At 40.8% G+C, this 14716-nt stretch overlaps 2 protein-coding genes across 4 annotated transcripts in view; both read right to left on the bottom strand.

The window, feature by feature from the left end:
- The window catches only part of LOC109042387 (uncharacterized), a 42746-nt gene that overhangs the window by 23637 nt on the left and 4393 nt on the right, over positions 1-14716 (bottom strand). For all 3 annotated transcript variants that reach the window (XM_072303060.1, XM_072303061.1, XM_072303062.1), the window contains exon 2: positions 7312-7439. The gene's annotated coding sequence lies outside the window, so the exon portion shown is untranslated. The remainder of the gene's footprint in view (positions 1-7311; positions 7440-14716) is intronic.
- On the bottom strand, positions 2670-7305 carry LOC109042770 (uncharacterized). The gene has a single exon (XM_019059697.2). It carries the CDS (start codon positions 6952-6954, stop codon positions 5125-5127), a length of 1830 nt encoding a protein of 609 aa, XP_018915242.2. The 5' UTR covers positions 6955-7305; the 3' UTR covers positions 2670-5124.

Raw genomic sequence — 14716 nt, 5'->3', positions numbered from 1 at the left:
AAAAATTTGGAAAAAAAAAAAATTTGGAAAAAAAATCTCGTCATGTAACACAGAAGATTCGAAAACGCCTTCAATTGAAACGTTATACCTCATGCGTTCCGGAGAGTTCAAATAGTTGTATCCCTGCGCCTTAGCAAGGCGATGTAGGCTTATTATTGAAGTAGCGTCCCCGCTTGGTTTTTCGGTTTTCCTGTGCCGCTACTGCAGTTTCGACCGTCAAGGCTGTAGTTTAAGGGCACTAAAGCCAGGATTGCATTTCGCAAATGGATAATTTTTGCAGAATAATTAACAAGTAAGAAGCAGGAGTAATTTTTCTAAATAATAAGAGGAACTCAAAACAACAATATAATGCAAAACGATTTGGAAAATCTCGTCATTTAACACAAAAAGGTTCGGAAACGCCTTCAATTGAGGCGTGATACCTCACGCGTTCCGGAGAGTTCAAATAGTTGTATCCCTGCGCCTTAGCAAGGCGAAGGAAGCTTTGTATCGAAGTAGCGTCCCCCCTTGGTTTTTCGGTTTTCCCGAGCCGTTACTGCAGTTTCGACCGTTAGGACCGTAGTTTAAGGGTGCTAAAGTCAGGATTGTATTTCGCAAATGGATAATTATAGCAGAATAATTAAAAAGTATGAATCAGGAGTAATTTAACTAAATAATAAAAGGAACTCAAATCAACAATATAATGCAAAACAATTTGGAAAATCTCGGCATGTAACACAGAAGATTCGAAAACGCCTTCAATTGAGGCGTGAACCCTCACGCGTTCCGGAGAGTTCAAATAGTTGAATCCCTGCGCCTTAGCAAGGAGATGGAAGCTCAATATCATAGGCAGTTCTGGACCTTCATTCTTGGGGGTGCCCAGGGGTGGAAAATGTCGGAGACGCGCTCCAAAGGGGACGGTCGCTCAGGGGAGGCCCAAGTATTGGCCCTCAAGTTATATCCCTTCCCTACCTTCCTTTTTCTTTTTTTCTCCTTCCTCTCCACTTAAATACCTGTATATTCAATTTAGAAAATTTTAGGAAAATTTTTCATCAAAACTACAATCATACCATATGAAAAAACAGTGGAATCTTTGTAAAACACGGCTATCAATTTTAATTCTGTTTAAAACATTTTCAATTAATTGCTGGGATTTTTTCTCAGTGTGAGCGAATAAAGAATCTTTAAAAGCAGTAATTTTACGGTTCCGATAACCGTACTTAATTTTTGCTTAGGGGTGCCCGGCACCCACTGGCACCCCCGTAGAACCGCCTACGAGGGCGGACGACTTGTAATGACTGTAAGTGTGGGATTTGTCCCTAAAAAGCGATTTCACATCTTACTTCAGATGGGTTTTTTCGGGAAAAGGTGCATGGAATTAACAACAGCCACAAGGTCGCTCGACAATAAGTGTTTTTATTCATATGTTTAGTCAAAGACCAGTTACAATAAAGGAAACGAATCAAAGACTGCAGCAGAAAAGTTTCTCACCGCTATGCGTTCAGACAGGATACTATCAACGACTCGTGTGATAAAAATAGGCAGAGCAATACGTACACCTGTTCAGTTTCAGAATCACATGTGTTCACATGTATTATATAAAATTACCTTTTTGAGCAAAGAAAGCCGAGCAACGGCTGTAACTAAAACAAGTTGGATTTTGCAATCGCTAGCGATAGCAATATTCGTCATGGGAACGTTAGCTTCTGGGATATGAAAATGTTAAGGTACAGTTCGTTTGTAGTATCTTCTGAATTGAAGGGGCTATGTAATTTTGTGTTGACATCTCTTTTTTAACATTTTTAATTATTTTCTTTGCATACAAGAAAGCTGTTATGTACCAATTATTTATTTTCGTTGGATTATATATGGTTTTCGGAAGTTAACGCATTTAAGTTTCAGGTTCGCTTTTTCGGCGTAAAGTATACATAAGGTGTCCCAAAAGCACCGGGACTTGTTCTGTAACTTCGAAAGTAAGATAGATACAGACATGATCTTGATCTCATTTTAAAGATCAACTCAATACCTATCGATTAAAACCAAGATCAACTCAATCGGATAAAAATTGACCGAGTAATGGCAATTTGAAATCAGTGAGGAAAGTTTACCCCTACGGTTTTTAAGGAAGATTCTTCATCGCCGTGAATCGAAAAATCGGCCTGTAAAGTGATGCTTATTGTGTTTTTTGATTTTCGAGGTGTCATTTATCAACATTTTTTCAGTCTGGGAGGGGGGGGGAATTGGGAGTTTATGCCGATGATACGCTCGTGCTAGCAGCGTCGAAAAGTTACAGGGAGGCTCGTTTTAATGCTCAATCCCACCTAAATAGGATTAATAAATGGACTAACAAAGATAAAACAAAACTAAATGCGTCTAAGTCGGTAGAAAATGTGTTCACCAACAGACCTTTTGTTCACATTCCTCTTCATTTAGGAAATTCTGAAATTCCTCGCGACACAGTCGCCCGTTATTTAGGCCTCCATCTGGATTCCAGGCTCAAATGGGGTGCACACATAAAGAAAAAAGTCGAACAATTAAGACTTAAATTTCATGATATGCAGTGGCTGATAGGCCGCAAATCCAAGTTACCCTTAGAAACCAAAGTGCTCCTCTACAAGTCAATGTTGAGACCGGTTTGGAGTTATGGATGCCAGTTGTGGGGCTGCGCATCCAAATCTAACATTAAAAAGATAGAAATCATCCAAATGAAAATTTTACGAAGCATTTCAAAAGCCAGATGGTATGAGAGAAACGTGGATATTCGCGCTGATCTCAACATTGACTCTGTAGAGGACTACATAACAAAAATGTATAACTCTTATGAAAATAGATTGCATTGGCACCCCAATCCTGAAGCGCTCGCACTTCTCGAAAAAGACCGATGCATCCGAAGATTAAAACGTCGTAAACCTCACGAGCTTGGAATCCAGGGGTTCTCAAAATTTTCCATCTTTTAAATCAATGAGCCTCCTTGCGCTTTTCGAACGCAATCAGGGGTTCTTGGGTCTTTGACCGATCTCGGTCTCCCACCGTCCAAGTTAAATCAAAAAGACATTTTTACTCTGAAGCAACATTGTTTTTATTTTTCTCCTCACTACAAAGAGGGTGTATATCATATATTAATTTGTTTTAATATATTCCTAGTCACTTAGCTAAAACAAATATTCGTAACATAGTATAAGTTTATCTTATAAGTTAAATTTAAGTTTTTTACAGATGTATCAACATCTAAAAACCATCCGGTACATATTATATTTTGTGCAAATAAAAAAAAAAAAAAATCAACATTTTGTACCATCAAACACAACAGTTGACAGTGCGTATTATTGCAAAGTACTAAAGGAGTTGAGAATGCACATTTCCTGGAAACGGTCGGACTTGAAAGCTTCGTGGATACTCCATCAAGACAATGCGCGGCCTCACACATCGAGCTTAACACGTGAATTTATAAGTAAAAATGGAGTTGAAACAATCCCTCATCCCCCTTATAGCCCTGACTTGGCTCCATGTGATTTTTGGATGTTTCCTACGCTTAAAAAGAAACTTCGCGGACGAAGATTCGTATCGAAGACCGAAATCCAGAATGCAATTCAAAACTTCTTCAAGTCCATCCCAGAGGAAGAATTCAGGAAAACAATGTTGGATAAGTGGCAAGAGCGCATGAAAAAGTGCATCCGGTTTGATGAACGGTACTTTGAAAAGCAAAAGGAAGTTATGGAAGATTCGGAGGAAAGTGGATACGAATATTAACTTTTTGAATTCTGGTACGGGAAAAATCTTCCTAAAAACCGTAGGGGTAAACTTTCCTCACTGATTTCAAATTGCCATAACTCGGTAAATTTTTATCCGATTGAGCTGATCTTGGTTTCAATCGATAGGCATTGAGTTGATCTTTAAAATGAAACCAAAATCATGTCTGTATCTATCATACTTTTGAAGTTACAGAACCAGTCCCGGTACTTTTGGGACACCCTACGTATGATATGTTTACTCTACACATATGCCCGAATACGCATCATAAGGGACCTATGTGCTTCCTAAGTTGCCAAGTATTAATTATTGTTAGATGATTGGTCTAAAACATTCAATACAACCAGTAAAAATTAAGTGTCCCCTACGAGATTCGAACCCCCGCTCGCACAAAAGAAAACTATACTACCCGCTTGAGGATGGTGCCGTAGTCATCTGAGCCATCTCGTCGCACGGAGAAACGGGGAAAAAAGAAAACAGTTAAGTGATCTCAGACGCTGAGCGGGGCTTCACAAAAGAAGTCCTTGAGACTTTGTCCACTGATGTTATATGTCAGGACGGAGTAAGCGCCTTTCTCTGTGAGACATTGTTTGCCTCTGCCCCCATGTGTCTCAAGGTTCATCTCAACATGCATTTGCTATCGCGGCAGTAAACTGAGGCAATATTTCTGTATTCATGGATTAAATCCATCAATCGAGTTCTGATTTTGGCTCATATATCCGTAACGGGTCCTCCAGAGCAATTTTCCACCTTGTACGATGGTTATTATTTCTTTATATCTATGTTTAAAATTTGAGGTGGGATAATGGCGGCTTCTCAAGAGCAACGAGGTAGGCGATCTTTTGAACCAACGAACAGAAAACTGATGGCGAAAAATAACCAATCGGAACCTCCCAAAAAAAAGAATTTGCCTAAAAACGAAACTTCGTGGTTCTGCGCAGATTTACCAGTCAGACACGACATCTCAAGGTGGAAAAAAACTCGCTGAAAGCGAATTTTAGAAATCAACACAACTTGACGTAGAGACATGATTGGCTAAAAAATACAACGGTTTTTGATACATCGGAAAATCAACCAAAAATCGGAGACTGGGCGAAACGCTCAAGGTCGCAGAGGTATGGGGAATCCCATAGCGAAAGCAACGGAACGATTGTAATATCATGGGGAACTCCGTTCCCATGACAAAAATTGTTACTCGTACTTGTTTGTATGTGTTAAATTAAATTTCCTATTTCAGCGAAACACACTGAGCAATGGCTGCAACAAAATGATTTCTAACCAGAACGTGCTCACATGCCGAATTATATATTATTTTTGAGAAAAACCGGCCGAGCAATCAATACAAGTAAATGGTCTCTCACCGGAGTTTGTTCACATGAGTCGTTTCAAACTACCTCACTCAGCAAAACGTGCAGGGCGATAGCTACAAGTAATTGATGGTTCCTCAACAGTATGTGTTCGCATGTGTCGTATAAAACTTCCTTTTCGAGTGAAGCAGACCGAGCAATGGCTGCAAGTAAATGGTTTCTGTCCGGTATGTGTCTGCATGTGTTCTATTAAATTTCCTTTTAGAGCGAAACAAGCCGAGCAATGGCTGCAAATAAATGGTTTGCCACCAGTATGTGTTCGCATGTGTTGTATTAAAGCTCCTTTTTTGGTGAAGCAGTCCGAGCAATGGCTGCAAGTAAATGGTTTCTCACCGGTATGTGTTCGCATGTGCCGTTTTAAAGTTCCTTTTTCAGTGAAGCAGACCGAGCAATGGCTGCATCTGAATGGTTTCTCACCGGTATGTCTTCGCATGTGATTTAATAACGTTCCTTTTTGAGCGAAACAGACCGAGCATTGGCTGCATCTGAATGGTTTCTCACTGGTATGTGTTCGCATGTGCCGTATTAAAGTTGCGTTTAGAGCGAAGCAGTCCGAGCAATGGCTGCAAGTAAATGGTTTTTCCCCGGTATGTGTTCGCAAGTGTTGTTTTAAATCTCCTTTTCTAGCGAAACAAGCCGAGCAATAGCTGCAAGTGAATGGTTTCTCACCGGTATGTGTTCGCATGTGGAATTTTAAATGTTGTGTCTGAGCAAAACGGGCCGAGCAATGACTGCAAGTAAATGGTTTCTCACCGGTATGTGTTCGCATGTGCCGTTTTAAATCTCCTTTTCCAGCGAAACAAGCCGAGCACTGGCTGCAAGTGAATGGTTTCTCACCGGTATGTGTTCGCATGTGCCGTTTTAAAGTTCCTTTTTCAGAGAAGCAGACCGAGCAATGGCTGCATCTGAATGGTTTCTCACCGGTATGTGTTCGCATGTGATTTAATAACGTTCCTTTTTGAGCAAAACAGACCGAGCATTGGCTGCAAGTGAATGGTTTTTCACAGGTATGTCTTCGCATGTGCCGTTTTAAATCTCCTTTTCCAGCGAAACAAGCCGAGCACTGGCTGCAAGTGAATGGTTTTTCACCGGTATGTGTTCGCATGTGCCGTATTAAACTTCCTTTTTCTATGAAGCAGACCGAGCAATGGCTGCATCTGAATGGTTTCTCACCGGTATGTGTTCGCATGTGATTTAATAACGGTCCTTTTTGAGCGAAAGAGACCGAGCATTGGCTGCAAGTGAATGGTTTTTCACTGGTATGTGTTCGCATGTGTTGTTTTAAATCTCCTTTTCCAGCGAAACAAGCCGAGCACTGGCTGCAAGTGAATGGTTTTTCACCGGTATGTTTTCGCATGTGTTTTTTTAAATTTCTTTTTCTAGCGAAAGAAGCCGAGCAATGGCTGCAAGTGAATGGTTTTTCACCGGTATGTTTTCGCATGTGTTGTTTTAAATTTCCTTTTGTAGCGAAACAAGCCGAGCAATGGCTGCAAGTGAATGGTTTTTCACCGGTATGTGTTCGCATGTGGCGTTGTAAATGTTGTTTCTGAGCAAAACGGGCCGAGCACTGGCTGCAAGTAAATGGTTTCTCACCGGTATGTGTTCGCATGTGGCGTTTTAAATGTTGTTTCTGAGCAAAAGGGGCCGAGCACTGGCTGCAAGTAAATGGTTTCTCACCGGTATGTGTTCGCACGTGTTGTATTAAATTTCCTTTTCTAGCGAAACAAGCCGGGCAATGGCTGCAAGCAAATGGTTTCTCACCGGTATGTGTTCGCATGTTCGTTTTTAAAGTACCTTTTATCGCAAAACCGGCCGAGCAACGATTGCAACTGAGCGGTTTGCATGTCGTGGTTGGCATATGATTTTGAATCTCATTTTCAAAATCGTGTTCTCTATCTTCCGTTACGTAAGTGCATTCATAGCTGTCAGTCTTAAGAGGGTCTTCGTTTTTAATCTCAATACTGGTATGTAACTGGTCGCTCCAATTTTCATTTTCATTGTCTCCTTCCGATTTTATCGTGATGGAATGACCAATGAGAGAATTGGAGGAACACGAGGCGCTATTGAAGTGTTCAACTGACTTTTTTTCTTCACTTGGAGAAGTTCCAATTTCAGTTTTCACATGGCAAGGTGTATGAGAGGCAAATTCCGTGTCATATGCAGATTCTGCTTCCGGTTCAGTTAACTCACACTTTATGAATATAGTGTTACCAACCTCCGGGATAATGTCCTGTGAATCCTTCACACTTATTCTGCCTGTAGAAATCTCTGGGATCCTGTCTTCAGGAGCGCTAAGTCCTCCTTCGGATGTGCATTTGAATTCGGATTGATCCATGTAGAATCCTGAACAGAAAAAATTTCGAATATTGTGAGCAAAATTTGCGAACGAGCGAAATATTCAGGGGTACCGTATGGTATGGAGAGAATAAGAAATTCCGGCCGGCCAGGTTAGCCTCGTGGTCAGCGCGTCTGACTGTGGTTGAATAGGTCCCGGATTCGAATCCCGGCGGTGGCGACAAATGTTCTTGCAACTGACGAGTGGATCTGCCTGCAGAGACGGATTCCACTCGGCCTTAATCTCTAAAAAGCGAAATGTAAACGGTTGAATTGAATATCTTAAATTTTGATTCTCGAATTTTACCCGAAATTTAGGGATTTGAAAACGCAATGTTGAACTAATTTTGAACTTACCAAGATAAGGTTGAGGCAAAGTAAGGTGAAATTGGCTCAAATCGCGGGAATATCGTATGACCTTTAAACTGTCCAATTGGGGGGTCCGAAACCCCCCCCCCCCCTTAAAATTAGTTTGAAGTCATTTCTGTGATTCTTGCACAAAAGTGCTTACAATTTGGTAAATTTTCCTGCTTTGTTTCTTTCTCTACGATCAAATATGTTTGGGTTCGGGTCGCTCGCGAGGAACAATGGATACTGCCTCGGTCTCCGGACAGAGGTGTGGTGTACGGGGGAGAGAAGGGTAAAATGGTTTCTGTATGTGCAAAAGGATTTCTGTATGAGCCACGGTTAGCACATGGTCTAATAAGTCTCACGGCTCATCAGAGATTGCACATACGGGTCCCTCGCTTTTTTATCAGGGGCTCCAACGGGGCCAAAATGTAGCCAAGGGCTAGGGATCTTTGGGATTAGCTTTTTAAAAAAACGGAGGAGTGAAAGTCACATTCGAGGATTGCTTAACTGTTCAGCCATCCTCCAATCAGTTCATTTACTTTTCTTATAAATGCATGTTTTAAATAAGCGGGGCACGGTATTAAAAGTATTTAAAAAAGCTAAAGAAAGGAGCACGTCAGCTCTGGGATATAATAGGAAAATACAGACGATGAAGGAAATCAATCGACCTTAGAGATTGATGCATTAGTAACCTTTTTACAAGATCGCAAGAATTCTGAGCGAGCCCGCCCGTCATGCAGATTATTAAAAAATATTGACTCAAATTCAAGAATTAAGTGTGGTTCGCAACGTTGCAATCGAGGTAAATCAGCTCTTTTTCCCGTGAAACCATCGATATTTGAGTTCGTTTTCGGCAGGCATGACAAACAACTATTTGACCACGGCTGTAAGAGAGTTGCAGCTTCGCCGGATTGAAGACGCGTCAAATTATAGTAAATTTCTCGGAGAACCTGAGCGTATCTTTCAAAAAATATTGATAGAAATTAAAGCATTAACTGTGGTTCGCAACGTTGTAATCGAGGTAAGTAAGCTCATTTTCGCGTGGAACCATCGATACTTGAGTTCGTTTACGGTAGGCGTGACATACATCTATTTGACCACGCTGTAAGCAAGTCACAGCTTCGCCAGATTGAAGGCGCGTCACACTGCGAAGATGTCTTGACCGCCCTGCGGATCCTGGCGGGTGGGACGAACGCTAATATCGCTGCGACACTTAGACGATCATCATTTTATGACTCCCATCTAATTTTCACCGTATGAAACAAAAATAACTATCCAAATGCTAAAATTCAGAATCAGGGACCGTGGTTTTTTTTCGGTAAAAAAAGGAAAATAGGACTAAATTTGATATCGCTACGAAATTTCCAGTTATTTCATTTAAAATCGTTCGTAAAATTATTGTAAATTTTTCAGAGAATCTGAGCGTATCCTTTAAAAAAAATTCATTCAAATTGAAGCAGTAAGTGTCGTTCGCAACGTTGCAATCCTCCTTTCCTCGCTCCTTTTATCGTGGAACCATCGATACTTGAGTTCGTTTACGGCAGGCGTGACATACAACTATTTGACCACGGCTATAAGCATGTTGCAGTTTCGCCGTATTGAAGGCGCGTCAAACTGCGAAGATGTCTTGACCGCCCTGCGGACCCTGGCGGGTGGGACGAACGCTAATATCGCTGTGACACTTAGAGGATGCGTCATTATTTATGACTCCCATCTAATTTTCACCGTAGGAAAAAAAAAATAATTATCCTAATGCTAAGATTCAGAATCAGGGACCATGGCTTTTAATCGGTAAAAAAAAAGGAGTATAGGACTAAATATAATTTCGCAACGAATTTTCCCGTGATTTCAATTGAAATCGTTCGTAAAATTATTGTAAATAATTCAGAGAATCCGTGCGCCCATTTTAAAAAAAATATTGAATCAAATTGAAGCATTAAGTGTCGTTCGCAACGTTGCAATCGAGGCAAATAAGCTCCTTTTCTCGTGGAACCATCGATACTTGAGTTCGTTTACTGCAGGCGTGACATACAACTATTTGACCACGGCTGTAAGCATGTTGCAGTTTCGCCGGATTGAAGGCGCGTCAAACTGCGAAGATGTCTTGACCGTCCTGCCAACTCTGGCGGGTGGGACGAAAGCTCAAATCGCTGCGACACTTAGAGGATGCGTCATTATTTATGACTCCCATCTAATTTTCACGCGTAGAAAAAAAAAGTAACTGTGCGAATAGCTATGATTTAGAATCAGGGACCATGGTTTTATTTTCGGTAAAAAAAAAAGGAAAATAGGACTGAATATAATTTCGCGACGAACTTTCCCGTACTTTCAGTTCAAATCTTTCATAAAATAATAGTACATTTTTCAGAGAATCTGAGCGTATCTTTTAAAAAATATTGATTCAAATTGAACCATTAACTGTGGTTTGCAACGTTGCAATCGAGGGAAATAAGCTACTTGTCGCGTGGAACCATCTATATTTGAGTTCGTTCACGGCAGGCCTGACTTACAACTATTTGACCACGGCTGTAGGCAAGTTGCAGCTTCTGCGGATTGAAGGCGCGACAAACTGCGAAGATGTCTTGACCGCCCTGCCAACTCTGGCGGGTGGGACGAACGCTACAACGTCGCAAATGGAGAAACGTCGTCTCTCATTTTGCCCCAAAATATGTATGTATAAAATTGAAGGCATTATGACTGGCCTCTCTCGACTTATATTCGTCTGTAACGATATACAATGGGACGCGATTGCTACGGCGCCTTGATACAACTATACAACCTCGACGGATGTCCGAATTGCGTTCAAAAAATTGAAGGCGTTTTGACTTCCTACGCATAATACCTGTAGTTGATTCGATCGACAAACGCGTTGTTCGGCGGTGACGGGGACTTGACGCAACTATTTAAGCTTGTTGGATGTCCGTATCGGTCCGACTGAAGTGCGAAACCACGTATCTCCTTTGCGGTCTTTCAAAAATTCCGTTCTTAATTCATCTCTTCCACGAGAAACAATCCAAATTTACGACTTTAAATTTTGAACCAAATCTTCTGATATCGAATACGAAAAATCATTGAGAATTTAAGTTTTAATGTTGACCAGTTTCTCGAACGAAAAATAAAATTCCTAAGGAAGTCTGCAACGTCGCAAATGGAGAAACGTCGTCTCTCATTTTGCCCAAAAATATGTATGTATAAAATTGAGTGCATTATGACTGGCCTCTCTAACTAACTCTCTTGACTTATATTCGTCTGTAACGATAAATAATGGGACGCGATTGCTACGGCGCTTTGATACAACTATACAACCTCGACGGATGTCCGTATTGCGTTCAAAAAATTGAAGGCGTTTTGACTTCCTACGCATAATACCTGTAGTTGATTGGATCGAAAAACGCGTTGGTCGGCGGTGACGGGGACTTGACGCAACTATTTAAGCTTGCAATGGCGGTATACTGCGTATACGCGCCAAAAGAGAACTTCGAGTAGTCCAGAAATCTGAGTTTTCTGAGCGTTTGATTGTTAAATTGTAATAGAATGAGGCCATATCACTTACGTTTAAGGGCCACATTCCATTATGCTTTCTAGCTCATTCGGGCCGAAAGCCATCGCATCGATTTCGCAAGTGCAGGCTCAGGCGGGCATTTGGATGTTTAGAGTATCCATCTCGGAGCGCCGATTTATCTCGCAATCACGTCTTTGACGTCATCGCTCGATCGGCTGCTGCGAGATGTATGCTCTCGAGATTCGCGGCGGATTCATTCGTATCTTCGAGGCAGCGAGTATGGGTAGCACCTAGCCCCTGCATCTAGTACCGTTGTATTTTGTATCGAGATATGGATCAGCTCTACCATTTGACTACGAGCGTTGGATTATTTCATCCCCCCCCCCCCCATTACAAAATTAGGGCAAGAAACTTCAAAAGTAGTTGTACCCCCCCCCCCTTCCCGTGCAGTTTACAGTAGAGTAGTGCACAGCTGCATGTACTTTTATGTCTCCGTGACAGGGTCTGCATATGTACCTGGAAAATCCAGGTTGGGATTCGTTCCGGAAAATATGTGTTCCGTTTTTAGAATCCTGAAAAGAATAAATTTCCAATGTCGTTGGCTACGGAAGAAACCAATGAAAATTAATTAGATCTCAAGTTCCCCCCCCCCCCTACATTATAAATGACAGTAATCCATTAAAAGCTTGCACAATTTAATGTTAGGAACATGCTGAAAAACACTGACTTACAATTAGCGAGTTCAACTAATAGCGCCAAACCGTGCGGTCGGAGCGAAACGCACATTAGCGCCTACAAGACTGTAGATATATACTTCAAGCACAGGTCCATTGGCGGATCCAGCAAATTGGCAACATTGCCTTTTCTCAATTTAAACCTATGGAAATGTATCGATACTTGGAGGGGTCATGTGCTCCAACAAGAATCGATTAATTAGCATAGGTTTAAATGGAGGAAATCCCGTGTTGCCAAATTGCTGGATCCGCCTCTGCACACGTCGTCACTGCGGTGCGCGCTTTAGTCATTGAAAATGCGTAATTTCTTCGTGCCGGACCTACTGAGGTGTATGAACACCTTTTCCGACGTGTGCACACCGAGAGCCTGGAATCGTAGGATCGAGGGATATTAGAGATTTTGCAGCCTTGAACGATACGTTCGCCTATTGAGTCATCGTATTGATATCACAGTTGGACTGCATTTTGCAATTTGGAACTATAAAGTCTGTCTCTTCTGGAAAAACATTTATGTGCATAGGGAAATTAATGGCACAGACGTTGTTTTTGAACCGGGCTGGAATCTATAGAATTCCAAATTGCAAAATGCAGTCCAGTTCGTCCGTTTGCTTTTAATCGTCTATCAGAATGATGAGCACCTTTCAAAGGCGAGGGAATCGGCCGGTCCTGCACTGAAAAAATTATTTCATTGACTGAAAGTGCCTCGTCTGGTTCGCAAAGATTTTTTATCATTTTAATTTTATTTATTTTTTTTTTTGTCAAATCCGTGCGGATTGAATTTAATGTCAGTTTTTTAAGTTAAAGAAACGTTGTTGTGTGATTGTTTTTTTTTCAATTTAACCCTCTATGATATAGCGTTACGAATTCGTAGCAACATTTTTTGGGGGTTTTTCGAAGTTGAATCTCATCTCTGTGGCATGATTTTTCAAATTTTCATTAGCTTTATTTTTGGAATAAGTAATTCCCAGAAATGTAAAACCTTGAAAAATATTCGGTACTCATAGATTTTTTTGGAAGCTACAATATAGATTAGTATCCCCCAGAATCTGAGATTCAAAATTAATTCATGGCATACAGGTTTCAACCTAACGATAGCAAATTAACGCTGTAAAGTTTTAAGTATCGTTTTAAGTCAAAACAGTATCTCAAGAAAATTTTAAACAGGAGCCCATGGCAAATTACAAAAAACTATTACCAAACTATGTAGTTAGGTTGTAGTAGTTTGTAGGTCGAGACGTCTGCTTTGATTCTCGTAAGTTGCATTTTTCTCATCGACATGTAGTTGGAAATATTATCATCATAATAATTATTTTCGCTTGTAGCTCTATTTTTTATACATCGCGATTATGTTTACAAACGGAAAAATGTAGTGCCAACAGATTTCGTGACGTTACAAGGATCAATGACGCCAAGATCCTTTCACTTTCACTTGCAATGGGATTGCATTTTGCAAAAAGGAACCACTAGCATTGCAATGTTGCTAAGATTGTGCAACTTCTTTTGTCTTGGAGGAAAAACCCGATTATCCATTAATAGTTTCTATTTTACTCGCTAAAAACTGTAAATTTAAGACAAAAATTACCATCTAAATTTCATAGTTTTCCACGATTTTCGCATTTTTATTGCAAAAGATGAAGTTGCACAATCTTAGCATCATGGCAATGCTATTGGTTCCTTTTTGCAAAATGCAATCCAATTGTTCAAATACATTCCGGTCGTACATCCGCCATTATACATTAGATGAAAAAACAAGCGGGAAAGTTCTAATACTGTCGTATTAGAAAAGCGCTCAGGTTTTGGTCAATGTATTTAGTGAAGAAAGGAAGTATAAAATCCGTCGACTTGGCCGGGAAATGGAAATAAAACATCGGCTGATAGCAAACAGAGGTTACCAAGGAAACCAAGGAATGGAACTTTCACAGAGGAACTCACAGATGAAGAGAGACACTAACTGGCAATGCGTTGTGTCAACGTAAATTAATCTTCAGATTTGATATACCGCTGAAAACCAATGAGAGTGACACTGACACAAGGTGCTTGTGATACTACACGCCGTACACACCCGAACTTGGGAACAATATTCAACATTAGTACAGTAATGAAAGGAGCGCAATATTGTCTATGTAAACGCGTTTTTTCGTTTCACGAAAATGCAAGCCACCGTTGAGCTCATCAGGCGAGTTTTATCAGGCGTGTCTCAACTTCAACGATCAATTTCGATAAGAATTACTCTACCTCTAAGGAATTTTCTTATAGACAAACGATCGAAACTACCCGCGCAATACGTGAAAAGCAGAAAATACGGTTATCACAGCTTTATTTTTTTAAAACTGGACCCCCTCCCCCCCCCCAAAAAAAAAGCCTACACATCGATGAGCTGGTGCGCCATTTAAACGAATTAGCACTAGTATACTAGTCCTCTAGAGGCAAGTCGAAATCAAAAAGCGTTGCCTATCGGCTGAGCGCTTAAAAGGTGGTTACAGGTGGTTGAAAAAATTTTTCCATACGTATTTTGACCTCATAAGGAGAAAGCCAATGAGAAACGTTAATCTTATCACCACAACTGTTAGATCTTTTTTTTCAATCAAAGAGGCTGTTTCGAGCTATTTTAAGCTCAGAAGCGCGTTCCTCCCTAAAGGATACGTGCGTAGGTAACGCTTTTAATTGAGCAATTCCAGGATCATACATAAGCCCCATTC

Source organism: Bemisia tabaci, chromosome 8 (genome assembly GCF_918797505.1).
Source record: "Bemisia tabaci chromosome 8, PGI_BMITA_v3".
Taxonomy (NCBI): domain Eukaryota; kingdom Metazoa; phylum Arthropoda; class Insecta; order Hemiptera; family Aleyrodidae; genus Bemisia; species Bemisia tabaci.
This window is presented reverse-complemented; position numbering and strand designations above follow the sequence as displayed.

Excerpts from the sequence above, each read along its gene's own strand:
- LOC109042770 (XM_019059697.2), bottom strand. The coding sequence starts at position 6,954 with ATGCCAACCACGACATGCAAACCGCTCAGTTGCAATCGTTGCTCGGCC.